At 34.3% G+C, this 13,766-nt stretch overlaps 2 protein-coding genes and 1 non-coding gene across 6 annotated transcripts in view; 2 read left to right on the plus strand and 1 right to left on the minus strand.

The window, feature by feature from the left end:
- LOC147408376 (DNA (cytosine-5)-methyltransferase CMT2-like) overlaps positions 1 to 1,357 on the minus strand; it is a 32,671-nt gene extending 31,314 nt beyond the window's left edge. For 2 of the 4 annotated variants that reach the window (XM_086437357.1, XM_086437356.1), the window contains exon 1: positions 745 to 1,351. In XM_086437357.1, the coding sequence (XP_086293483.1) occupies positions 745 to 981 (237 nt within the window). In that variant the 5' untranslated portion in view covers positions 982 to 1,351. Of the gene's footprint in view, positions 1 to 744 lie in introns of all 4 variants that reach the window. The other 2 variants (XR_015177083.1, XM_086437358.1) reach the window with 2 other exon arrangements.
- Positions 1,358 to 7,650: 6,293 nt separating this feature from the next.
- Positions 7,651 to 12,153, plus strand: LOC147408377 (small ribosomal subunit protein uS3x-like). Its single transcript, XM_086437360.1, has 6 exons — positions 7,651 to 7,843; positions 7,981 to 8,128; positions 9,079 to 9,250; positions 11,252 to 11,306; positions 11,461 to 11,592; positions 11,806 to 12,153. The coding sequence occupies exons 1-6, from the start codon at positions 7,814 to 7,816 to the stop codon at positions 11,965 to 11,967; spliced, it is 699 nt and encodes a 232-aa protein (XP_086293486.1). The 5' UTR covers positions 7,651 to 7,813; the 3' UTR covers positions 11,968 to 12,153.
- Positions 10,060 to 10,226, plus strand: LOC147408378 (small nucleolar RNA snoR143). Its single transcript, XR_015177138.1, has one exon. It is a non-coding gene; the product is annotated as a small nucleolar RNA snoR143 (small nucleolar RNA).
- Positions 12,154 to 13,766: the final 1,613 nt, after the last annotated feature.

Consider the following 13,766-nt stretch of genomic DNA (forward strand, 5'->3'; position numbering starts at 1 on the left):
ATGTTTCGATATAGGAGATTCGTAGAGATATAAAAGGACGTGTGATTTTTATTGAAGAAAACTAGAACAATAGTAAGGGGGGGAAGAGATTTAGGTCTGACGATGACCCCATCGCCGAAGAACGGCTCACCAAGATCGATGTGCTCAGTGGAGCTTGAGCTTTGATACCATGCATAAAATTAATTTTATTGATAATTCTTAGATGAATATTACATAAACACTATTAAGGTATTTATCATCAACCAAGATATTAGAAACTTGCCTAATATAGATGTTATCTATAATTCCTAATTTAGAATATCTTAATAGATATTACTAAATATTTTATTATCAATCACCACCTCAACCTTCCTTTTATTATGAGATACATTGACTATGATAAAATGTATCTCATGCATCATAATATGATGCATCTCTCACAGATTCATCTACCAATGGAAAAAATGATTCACCCAGACTACCCAAAAAAAAAAAAAATTGTAGGGCTTTGGTAAAGGTGATGAACAGAGAATTAAGGGATAATATTGAGTGCGTCCTGTAGCGAAAATCAAGGTTAATAGATTCTGCGCCAATGTAGATGGATATATTGGTGCATAATAAAAATGCCTCATTTTTGGTTCAGATTTTCACTGCTACGACAGATAAAATCGTTATTCTTCAGATTTTTCACAATGTAGATCAAATCTAGGTCGTATAAAAGCAATGTAGATCCAAATTAAGCGCAGGAAATTCTAAAATTTTCACCTTTTCTTCGTAACGCCAAGGCCATCTTTTCTTAGCTTCGTCAGCTGGGATCGGCTCTCCAACGAAGAAACACGCATTCTTCGATTTACTTCGTGATTTCTTCGAAGGAGAGGAGATCTTCGGTTTCTTGGAAGGCGGGGATCTGAGAGAAGATCCGCCATTTTCAACCACAGAAGGAGTTGAAGGAGATGATTCCAAGATTCTTGGTGATCTCCTCAAGATCTTCTGGTTCGTCATTGCGACGATAAGCTAAAACCCTAGCTTGGAAAACTAGGGTTTCGAGAGTTGGTGAAGAAATGAGGAGGAGCGTCTCTAGCTGTCACTAAGAACAGAGAAGAAATTAAAGTTATTTATATATTATTTAAGTTATTTTGAAGCACTATCTTCTTCCGTTGGCTTTTTGGGACAGACGAAGCTTTGGCGGGAGTGGAGATCTATCTGAATTGGCCAATCGTAGCGAAATAATAGGGAATGATAATGCACACTTATGCGCAATATAGCACGTACCCTAATGAAATTTGAAGGCAATACAAGCAAGAGGTTGTTAATTTACCAAAAATGGAACTTTTGATATTAGGGCTTGCAGTTTGGGCTTCCAATTGAGACAGTAGACCTGACCCAATGCTGTTGATACATGATTCACGGTTCCGAATGTATTGGAATCTCTTTTTTCTTTTTTTTCTTTTTTTTTTCTTTTTTTGTTTTCGAGAGGGGGAATTACTTAAAGGACCCTCATGGAGGGATTTATTTTTAAATAGTCCTTAAATTTTTAAGGATTGCTTGGCAAGACATTTAGTAATTTTTTTTCTTTTTAAATAGTTTATGGACCTCATCTCCCATATTTCTTACGATTGAATGTCTAATCATTCGAATTCATCATTTTCATCCAAAAATTGAATTTTTGACAGTTCAATGGAATTTTTTAGAGTTCATTCCGTCATAAAGGATTTAAGAAAGAATAATAAGTTATTTTCAATGATTTTTTCAAATATTTTGAAAATGAACGTAAACAAAAAAAATTATGATTTTTTCAACTTTATTTCTTAGTTTTTTATGAAAATCGATCAATAATGATTCTTTTAGGTTGAAATCATTTAAACAAACTTATCTCAAATTTTTAATCGATCTTTCCATGTATTTTAGTCGAATAAACTCGAAAATTGAAAATTTGTGGGTTTTATCAATATTGAGTTCAAAACTTCTTATTTGAAAAAATGGTAAACTCGATGGTAATTAAAAGGGTGTTGAGTTCGACAATAAATAAAAAGTGGAGAACTCGACAGTAATTAGTAGTGAGTTCAACAGTAAAAAAAATGTGAATTCAACATTAAATAAAAAAACATCAAGTTTGATAGTAAAAATTATGAACTGGATGATACAAGGGGCCATTAAGAAAGAAAAAATTTACTAAATGTCTTGTCAAGCTAACGCGCAAAACTTAATGACTATTTAGACAGAACCCCCCTTCTGGAAGGGTCCTTTAAATATTTTTCCTTTTTTTCTTTTTTTTTTTTTTTATTTGCTAAGCAAGTAAGTTAGGTGTGAAAAAACATTAAAGTATATATGTTCGGGCATAGAAAATGGGTAGAAAAAGGATTTTCCATGAAAATTATGATTTTCTGGTGTATGGTTGTGCATTTTCTCATTCAAAATGATTTTCCCACCCCACCCCCTAGAAAATGATTTTTACTAGTTGAAAGTCCGACTTTGAACTTTGAAGCGGGCATCCCACTTCAAAATATTAGTAGAACCCTCTCTTTGCCACTTGACAAGTGGCTTTTGTATTTATTTCACATCCTAACCTCTTCATCAATATTTGGGATACCTGCTTGGATATGCACGTGCAATCCAAAGAAGAGGGTTGTATCGAAATTTTGAAGTGGACTTCTCTTTTCAAAGTTTTTTTCACTTCTTGATGTTTTTTTCACAAATTATCCTTGAAACTCAATTCTATATCCAACGAAATAATTCATTTTCAAGTGATCATTAGAATCACCCATCAAGGATTAACTGAGATGGTAAGGATGACTAGGTATACTCCCAAGTCACACCTTTGAGTCTTTACATGCCCTTCCACATAAAGTGGTATATTTATTACAATAATGTGTAGATGGATGGTACGTGTGGCTTATCAAAGCAAAAAAAAAAATATAAAAAAATAAATATCATTAGAATTTAAATTTATTCATAAACAAGATTCTTGCAATCATACAAACCTATAGAGTATAGAGTTAAAAATTCAAGATGCTATCAATCATTAGATTCCTCCATCAATCATAGACCTTTGAATTGATGTTGCTTTGATTAAGAACATAGTGACAAATACAGTAAAAGAAGGGAGAGAACAAGATAAAGATTTGTGCAAAGGGTTTATCATGAACCCAACAATTACATCTTCAACTTCAAAAAGTCATTCTATCAAGATTCAATAAGTCAAACATTACATTTTCTTCCTCCCCTCTTACAATTGAGACATGTCATCCACCATTTTTTTCTCTTTTTGTGATAATTGGGTATCCCTGAAGATAATGGACCAGACCTTTATCCGGGCTTTGCCTAGTTCATAGACCATGGTCCTATCCAAGATTGGTCTTGAGGCATGTGCATTGCCCGCACAGTGCACCCTTGCGGGTGGCCCCTGAGGAATTAATACCAATACTAGGTATCAAACTCATGACCTATATACCAATACTAGGTATCAAACTCATGACCTATGGCCATTAACTGTTTATCGATCAGAAATTGCCATTGAGCCAACTCCTTGGGGTTGAGCCACTAAGATTTAGATATATGCACTTAGTATGCTCCCTTAAAACTATGTTAGATCATATCTATTACAAGATTTGTACTTTTGGTGCCATGTGTCAAGTTCAAATGGAATACTATTTTATCTTTATACGAAATACAAATCTTTCTACAAAGTACAATACTAAGGAGGTGAGCCATACTTACACCATTATTGAGTAATTGGGTGCTAAGATTTTATTATTTTTTCTCAAATCTGATTGTAGATTAACTATTTTGTTAATAGCTACGATTGAAGGTAAAGTACTTGAATTAATTATCTAACGGTAAAGTCACACAGCTTGCATTTCCTAACTTCCATAAAGAATTACAAGTGCAACAAATTCATGAAACTAGAAATAACATGGTAGACCAAGTTAGGTAGAAACCGCCACTTGATTTTGATTGGTTGTTAAATATTTTTGGACAAATATTAGGGTAATTTTGACGAGTTTTCGCATATATTTGAGACTCCACTATGATTAACAGAAGATTATTAAAATTTTGAAATACCCTCACTTCAACCCTTATTTTTGGGGCGATTTAAACACATCCCTCCATGTTTTATGGAAAAACCATGGACTTGCTGGGCATAAAATGGGTACGACTTGACCCAAAATCCAAGTGATCCTAAACCAAGTTTAGCGGGTATGAACCCTTGACTGAGATTCGAAACAAAGGGTTAAATATGATTTTGATGTCCCTTGATCCGAGTCGAATATGGGTCGAGTTTGATCTATCCCTATATTCGCCTGGATCCAATAATAAATTGGTTTAAAAATTATACTTTTGAGATTTTATTTAATGTCATTTTCTTCTGCTTCAATACAATATGCATTCTTATAAAATGAAAATTTTGTAATGGTAAAATAGAGTAGTATACTAGTAAAGTAAAAAAATAAAAAATTGTTAAACGATCTGAAATTACCCAATCCAACTCGGCCCAATCAAGGAATTTGTGTCATTCTTGTTTTAGTGGAAAAAAAATGGTTCGGATATGGATTCAAATCTAGATAAAAACCAGAGGCCCAAAGGTTGATAGCAGAGAGTATGAGACATGAACTCATCATATAGTTTGGGATCGTTGTGAGAAAGTTCTTTTCTAGAATTGTCCAAATCAAAAGACTAGTAAAAACATGTAAACGATGCAAAGTTAGAAAGAGATCAATTGAAGATAAATGTTAAAGGAAATACAATTTATTAGAGATAGAGATTGAAGAGGAAAAAATAAAAAATAATCTATGGATAAGAGCAACATCAACATAATTGAGTTATTTTGATATTTGACACAAAAATATCATATGATTGTGCCCTAACTTGTGTGTCAGAGTAATTTTGATAAATAGACCATAGGAGAGAAGTTCGAGACAATGAAAGTAAACAAAAAAATGATAGGAAGTTCACAAGATAGATCTCGAGTTATATACGAATTTTCAAATAATCATCCTTGCATGAATTAGGTATCGACTCAAGATCTAGTGTGGTGTTGTTCATACAAATAGGAATGGTGTCTACGTGGCACAATTTAGTCAGTGTTTAAAACATCTTGGGCTTCTAACTAAGCTGTGCATGCAGACGTCGTATTGGCTCGCAGCTCTTATGTATTTGCCTACTTATGGACGTGATGAATGGTACACGTTGGGAAGCTCCCAGCTTGGTAAGAATTTAATTAAAGAAATCTTTTAGGCCTTAAAATGGGATCAATTTAGGTTCCATTGTGGGCTCGAGGACCATTGCCTCTTTTGGGTCTTAGATGGTCTCAATGCGACTTTATCATGGGCCCAATCATTTACTCTAATATGGGTGATATATTACTTTATTTTAAAATTAAAATATTTGCATTAAAGTGAATTTATTTTTCCCATTCTATAAAATAGTAAATACTTTCCCGTTTTAATTCTAGTAAAACAGTTAAAAAGAGTTTAGTTTTATAAAACAATTATATTTCCCCACAATTTAATGAAATATTTAAATTTCGAAAATGGTAAACATTCAAAATTATAATGAATAATGTATTGTTTTGATATTTTTCAATTTTCAATGCATACTTCCGTAAATCACCCCGGTTAAATTTGAAAAGTTGTGTTTTGCCATCAAAGTTGACACAACTTGGGCCAAATATGGAATTAGGCTAGGATATAAAAAGGGTTTTAGTAAGAAGACCAACAACTTCCAGATGGACTGTGGTTTGTTATGTAGATGGATGGAAGGTTGAGAGGAAGGAAGGGTTACTTGTGCTAAGTGTATAAGCAACATAAAGGTGTTAAATACGGGTTTAAAACGACAATGGAAAACTTTGAAAAAAACGAGAAAGATAAGAGAAGAGTTGAGGATGATGTAGCCATTTGAAAGAGAAATATGAGATTACAAGAGATTAGTTGAGAGGAGAAAAACAAATAAGGAGTTAAGTTGATGGCTCTGATACCATGTGAAGTCACAGAGTATTGGATAAAATCCTTTATATTTCTTGAGATGACTATATTAATTTATGAAAAATGCTGAAGTAACATAAAAATTGACATCGATTCTCACATTGTTGATGTGGATGCAGAACCATAGATGCTTTTCATCAAGGTATGATTAAAAAGCATATATGTTATGTGTGCACCTCCATATCAGCAATGTTAGAATCGACGTCAATATTAATGTTACTTTAGCACGACTCTTAATCTATAGTATAACAGTGAGATTAATTTGGGAGAGGTTAATTTTCTCTCAATTACAAAATGAGCCATGGTAGAGTTACCTCAATAGGGGACATCTTGACGTGGTGGCACACACATATCCATGGATGTATTTTTCTTGTTTCTCGGAGAAAATGCATCTACGAGCATGCGCACACCACCATGTCGAGATGTCCCCCACTAAGATCACTCCAGCATTAATCCTAAAAAATATATGTCTATTTAAAAGCTCGCTATAGATAGTTGGTATATTCAAAAGATATTATAGTGCCAAGAAAATCAGTCAACTAAGGTAACTCAATCATCTTAACACCCCTTTTATTCTCTCCAACATGTTTCCTTTCTTTCTCACGTTTCTATCTTCATCCTTCCAAACTAACAATTTCAATATAATTTCATCAATAGAACGTTCAATCTCAAGTTTTTTTTTTCCCGTTATTATTATTATTATTATTGTAAAATTGTTGAATATCTTAGGTATATTTACGAAAAAATGGTCAACTTTTGACGAACTTACGATTCAAACTCACTATTCATTTTAAAACTGCCGAATTCTCTATTGTTCTAATTTTTTTTTTTTGTTGAGAGATTTACCCGACAGACCCAACTGTTGCAGTTTTATTACAAAAACTCTCATAGAGTTCTGACAATTCCAAGGAAATCTTATTTTATGAGGTTTATAGCCCACCAAATCTCACTTTATCAAGTTTGTTACGGAGCAACCCCTGTAATGGGGATCCACGTTATAAAATTCAAATTTATATAATTAATTTGTTACTTAATATACCTTCGAGTTGATTCTAAACACATCAATTTTTTGCGTTCAAAAACATGATCTGATGTGTTATAGGATTATAAAGGACAAAATTCTAGGACCTTAAAAATATATATATATATATATATACAAAATTAAATTTTATCGTTGAATTTGAATTTTAAATTTGGGAGTTTGGGAGCCATCCATTTTCAACATCTACAATGAAGCTCATAAAGGTTTTATTTTTTGAATTTTGAAATTTGAATATAATTTTTTTTTCACTAAATCTAGAAGACCGTGGTGATTAACAATTTGATAATCCATGTGACCTCAACAACCCTCTTAAGATTTTAAACCTTACTAAGTTAGTCATACTCACCTGATTCATAAAGTAAGATTTGTTGAAGTAGCTGGCAAGCATTATGGTAGTGATAGTAGGGAAGAAGAAAAGATGAAGTTAAGATTTTAATTTAAGAATGAAAAATATGGGTGAATTTTATTTTTCTATGGGTATAAGTGAAAAAATAAAATCAAAATGAAATTTAGATTTTATGGTAATTTTAAAGAAGGGTGAAAAATAAATTTTCATGTAAAAATGCAATTAAATATATGAAAAATGATTTTCCACTTTATTTTTCGTATGCAATCAAACATACCCTACCAAGAGTCCTATACCGTCCATGGCATTTAGAAGTTCGAATCTTGGAGACCACCCACTATAAACCATATTTGTATGCCTTGTAACGCTATCTCGAGATTCCTCAATCCTACTAACTGGGATCTAGGGTTTTCACGGTTCTGAGATTAAGGTCTCGTCGACTTCGTCCTCATCAGAGCATCAACCATGGCTACTCAAATGAGTAAAAAGAGAAAGGTTAGTACCCCCTCTAAATCCCAAATCCCAAATCCAGATCCACAACCCTAATTCTCATTTAATCTCTCTTCATAGAAGCCCATATCTTAACCCTAGATTCGATCTTGTTTCCTTTTTCGTGTTTTCTGTGATTTTAGTTCGTGGCAGATGGAGTTTTCTTTGCAGAACTCAACGAAGTGCTCACTAGAGAGCTTGCAGAGGATGGGTACTCGGGTGTCGAGGTTCGAGTCACGCCGATGCGCACTGAGATCATCATCCGAGCTACAAGAACACAGAATGTTCTCGGTATGGTAAATTTATACAGTAATAGCTTTCAAAATCATGGTAACTAAGTTCGGATTCGGTGATTATTATGTGTGGGGTTTAATTCGAGAAAGTTTCGTTAAAGATAATGTTTTTGGTAAGAATCTGAAACCCATTATCTTTAACGTGCCTAGAAACCTTATATTGTTCTTGAAATTTGAAGGATCAAGAAAATAAAATTTTGAGCGTGAAGGGTAAAATTGTTACCATATTCTGTAATTGACCGATAATCGCCGACAAGTCGTTGATTTCCTGATTTAATTGGATAATCCCTTATTTGGAGAATTTTAAGTTTTTATAAAAGATTCAGAGAATTTTGTGACTATCTAAATCAAAATTGAATGTTGATAGAAACATGCTCTAAAAACAGTACTGATATGGATCTCCATGTTCGTCGTCCTAGTGTGCAATGCCAATCACGTTCAGAAGTCCACAATTAATGTTTAAGGCACACAAAAATGCCTTTAGTTTTCGTTTATAGAGTTCTTTTTTTTTTTTGTAGTTAAAGCTTTAAACGATGGATGGCGAGGGAGGTAAGGATTGTTTGGGTGCATGAATAAATCTTTTCCTGCATAGACAGAACCAGATAAGAGTTATATATGTTGTTTGTTTTGTACATATAAGAGACAATCTCAACTTGAGAATCAATAAGTTATTATTATTACTTAATTTATTATTAAATTTTTTTTTTTGGGGGGTGGGGGACCAATCATATATTCTGACCAGAGTTGTTTTCGTCGAAGCGAGGAAGGTGTAGAGGGAAAAAAAATACAATAAATGTTTATTTATGTTCTAGATTGTTAACCTATCAAAGTAGAATCATGTCTAGCTCAATCAACAATTTAGATGTGTCACATCGGTTACCTTAATTTCCAAGAGAAATGATATTGAGATTGAAGAAATGAACGGGGATATGTAATCTTTATCTGTAGGTGAGAAGGGGAGAAGAATCAGGGAATTGACCTCTGTGGTGCAGAAGAGGTTTAAGTTTCCGGAGAACAGTGTGGAATTGTATGCTGAGAAAGTCAATAATAGAGGGCTTTGTGCAATTGCTCAGGCAGAGTCCCTACGTTACAAGCTTCTAGGAGGTCTTGCTGTTCGTAGGTAACCCCACTTTTTTGTTTTTTTTCTTTTACTACTATTTTTAGTATTTGAGGTTTTTAATCCAAAATCTTAGTTGCTGTCTATTGTCTCGATGATATGTTCAGGTGTTATTTTCATTTGTTATGTTGCAAGATGCAACTTCGAAAGCTATGAATGCTTAATTCGTGGTTCTCTTAATGATTTAGAAATATGGCACAAGAGCGAGAGAAAAATACTCTAGGCTTGGAGGTTCCTTAAGATAGTCCGCGTCTTACACTGCGGTACTCGTTGGCATAACTAGGACCCATGAAATGTTGGCCACTTCTCAATGAAGCCTTGGAAAGAAAATTGTAATGGCCGAGTGATCCTAGCCACTAGTTTATGTTGCTTTTGTTTCATGGGCCATCCAATTGTGATGCACTCCCACCCTAACCCCAATTAGGTCTATTTCAAAAGCCCACAGAATTAATGATTCTAGTCCTTCAATTGTCTATTGACATGTTATTTTAGCATATGGTCTGTTGTCCTTTAGTGGTGAGATCCAAATACAAAAGATAGACAGACTTTAGAATCCAATGAAGCAGTAAAATTTTAGAAGATGAGACTTTTTTTTTTTTTTTTTCAAACTATATTTTTTTTACCTATGTATGTATGTAAAATTTAGCCCAAAGCTTTGCTTGCCCAACTACTGAAGCATTGAGGTTTACATTTTTATTGGGTGAGTGGGGTGAGTCTTATACTTTTGAGGCCAGGTCCTCGTGAATTGCATTGAAACGCGAGCGTCATATGCCTTGTATTTGCACGTATCCGTTTATGTTTATTTTCTGGTCCTGCATTTGTTGGATAGTGAAGGCGTTCCTACCTAGCGTGGGAGGCCTCAAAAAACAATGCATACGGGAAAAACCCTTCAATAGGGCAGCGGCCAGACAACCGTAGATATGGATCCACAGGTAAATAGTTATAAATACCACTTGTCTACTGATTCCATCTCATATTTATCCCTCCTCTCCCGCTCTTTTTTTTTTTTTTAACTCCTCAATAGGCAGAACCATTACTGCCTGGTCATGCCTCATTCTTTAGGAAAAAATTGCCAACAGGTGGTGGGTGCCCTGCAAGTTGCTTCCACTTTTGGAACGTTGGATTAATCTAAGACTAATAACAGCAAGTATTTCTATGGTCTGTATAAGAGAGTTAACTTCCGGCATGCAGGTTTTTGTAAGGATGTGTTCTTGTTCATGTGCAGTTACACTTTCAGGGTTTGAGTGTGTGTGAATGTTATCTGTCATGCCCTTAGTAATAGAAACCGTCCACGAGGGTGCATACAACACAAGCTGTTCAATCTGCAACGGTCAGATAACCATAGAGATATATCTAAAGGTGAAGGGGTCCAAATGCTTCTTACCTACCGATTTCATCTCATTCCTTTTTGCTGAAGATTATATATATTAAACTATAAGTCTGAGAAATGGAAGAGGTTTACATTTGAACGCTACTTCTTGGTTGATACAGACATGCGTAGGAATGTGTCATGGTCAGGTATTGTTGTATTTGATTACAGAGGGATTACTTGGGATGACAAGCAGAGTTTCATTTTTGAGTCCTGATTTGTGTGGATGTGTTTGTATAATCATGGGATAGTGTTTCAATGTGTATTTTATATCTTATTTGCACTTGTATCAAAAGACCAGTCTAATTCTCATAGTGGGGCCTTGAGATGGTGACCAGTATCCATAAAACAAAAGCTGTTATATCAGCAGTAGCTGGACAACCATGTTGATGGTTCCACAGTCGACCGTATTCTTAAATCTTGATCTTTCTACCGGCAATCATTCTATTTGTTGTCATATTGTTGTACTAAAAATAAGCAACAGACCTAAAAGAGAATTTAAAGCCCAAAAAAAGTTGAACATTAAGAATGACATGAATTACATGGGAAACAGTAACTTTATCCTAAACTTATGTCATTTCCCGTAACATCTTCATTTGCTTTTACCTGACGATTAAACTCATTTCACATTCTAGGGCTTGTTATGGTGTCTTGCGCTTTGTCATGGAAAGTGGTGCAAAAGGGTGTGAGGTGAGACTCTTGATCATAGTGCTCCTTTATCGTACTTTTGAGTGGTATTTTTTTCTTTCTTTCTTGGTAGGTGAAAATGGAGTCTATTCTTAGTTGCACAGAATGGTGTGGGGCTTAATATATTTTGAGCCTAGTACATGATGCTCTTTGACAGGTCATAGTGAGTGGAAAGCTCAGAGCACAACGTGCCAAATCGATGAAGTTCAAAGATGGGTACATGATCTCTTCTGGTCAGCCAGTAAATGAATACATAGATTCGGCAGTGAGGCATGTTTTGCTGAGACAGGTCAGTGGACGGTGTAAAATACATGATTTCTTGTAGCATTTTAGGTTTTGAGTTCTGCTGATATTCACATTCAATCTCAAGTTGGTTGGGATTGTATCTTCAATTCATATTGTCCCTACTAACCAGCACACCGAGTAGAATGGTGGTTTTATTTATTTTTCAAGGAATTGGTTCCATCGAATAATTGCTGATGATGAGTGTTGTTGGATGCAGGGAGTACTTGGGATCAAGGTGAAGATCATGTTGGACTGGGACCCAAAGGGGAAACAGGGCCCAACAACTCCACTGCCAGATCTCGTCACCATCCACACCCCAAAAGATGAAGAGGAGTTCATTAATCTGCCTGTGACCAATTTAATCGAAGTTGCTCAATGAGACAAATGCTTTTCCAGTGATTAATGTTTGAGAAATTATTTATTGGATTGGGTAGAGCAGTTGATTGTTTTGGTTAAGTGTGTTTTCTTTTTGTTAATTTTCCAGATAATTTGAACGCGACTGCTTTGTTTCTGCTTGCAACAGTTTTGATTCTTGAGAGGGATCTATCTCTGTGATTGTTGATTAGTTGGTATTTTGTGTTTCTTCTGCTCCTTTCCCTGTGTTTTGGCCGGTTTTGTCGAACAAGTTTTTCATGTATGGTTAGTGTGTTTGTTGCATCACATTGGAAGCTGTGTGTTGATGAGGTTGAGCTAATTTTCTGCTGGAGTTTTGGTTCTGACACCTTGATCAAACTTTGTTTAAACAATCCTTCAATTTTTTGTTTGTTGAAGAAGCTCTGAAGAGATTTTTTTTTCTTTTCTTTTTTTCTTTGTTTGTTTTTGATAAGTAAGCTCTAAGGTTTGCAAGGTGTGCATCTCAATAATTCAGACTGTAGATAGACTTGCTCAAGAATTGCTCATTGTCATTGTCACGCATGAGATCTGAATTACAGTTTAGACCTATGTTTTCTTTTTTATCCTTTTTTTAAATATTAAATGCATATGAAAAATAAGGTATAAACTCCAATTTTCACGTCGTCTTCACAGAATAGTTGAACAGTTTTATTTTGATTAGACAAGGGTTTTATTTTAGTTTGAAATTGATTAATTGATTGTTCATTCGTCCTAGTTTTATTAGTTCTGATTTGTTTTGTTGTTGTTTGTAGTCTACCTTTTGAGACCTTTGTTAAAGTTTGTTTGATTATCTATATGATTGTTTTAATTGTTATTTAATTATGGAGTGTGACTTGTGCTGCTACTTCAAATATAAAGAAACTTTGATTATGATCTATATTTCAAATTCATACTAGGTATTTACAAGGAAGCTCATTCTGAAACTTAAATTTTTACTGGTTGGGGGGAAGCTCTTGCGTCTTCAAATTAGGCGTGGCAATGGGTAGGATTTGGGAGGTTGAGGTAAGGATATTCTAAAAATTTACCTAATACAATCCCAACAGGTATGATAATTGGGCAAAAACTAAAATTCAAATACAACAGATTCCCTAAATAGGGTCACCCATCTGACCTGTGTAACCCATCCAATAAAGTACTAATCTTCAGTTTTCATAAAATTTTAATTCTAAGCGAAAAGAATAGGTTTTATTTCCACATCCAAAGAAACAATTATGGTAAGACTGAAAACGATATGAGGGGAGAAAACCCGATGAGCATGTACTTGATTTTGTGCATCAAATTTTTTTTCTAAGTTAATAAAGTAGAATAAATTATAAAAGAAAAAGATGGAGAGACAAATAGAGAAATACAGACATGGACACAGAGAATAGTGTCGCAACCAAGAAAATAAGGATTGAGAACATTGTAAAATTTTTCCAAGTTAAAAAAGTAGTAGAAATTATAAAAGAAACAGATGGAGAGACAAATAAAGAAATACAGACATGGACAAAGAGAGGTATCTATCACTTGTTTGCGACAAATAAGATCAGAGAGAATCGTGTAGCAACCAAGGAAATAAGGATTGAGAACATTGTATCGCCACAAAGAAGATCAGAGAGAATCTTTTAACCAAAGAGAATTGTAACCAAGAAAATAAGGATTTAGATAATCGATGTGATCTTGTTTTATCTGGGTTCGAATATTGAGATCCATGATAGAAGTTTGGATTGGTTTTGAGTTCGATCCAATCCTTATAAGAACACTGCCAGGTGCCAATTTGAGTATCACACGTGGCATGATGTGAGC

The sequence above is a fragment of the Akebia trifoliata genome, chromosome 3 (assembly GCF_017979445.1).
Source record: "Akebia trifoliata isolate Shusen 1 chromosome 3, ASM1797944v1, whole genome shotgun sequence".
NCBI classification, from domain to species: domain Eukaryota; kingdom Viridiplantae; phylum Streptophyta; class Magnoliopsida; order Ranunculales; family Lardizabalaceae; genus Akebia; species Akebia trifoliata.

Excerpts from the sequence above, each read along its gene's own strand:
- LOC147408377 (XM_086437360.1), top strand. The coding sequence starts at position 7,814 with ATGGCTACTCAAATGAGTAAAAAGAGAAAG. Across the intron at positions 7,844-7,980 it reads AAATGAGTAAAAAGAGAAAG|TTCGTGGCAGATGGAGTTTT; the intron begins GTTAGTACCCCC and ends CTGTGATTTTAG. Across the intron at positions 8,129-9,078 it reads AAGAACACAGAATGTTCTCG|GTGAGAAGGGGAGAAGAATC; the intron begins GTATGGTAAATT and ends CTTTATCTGTAG.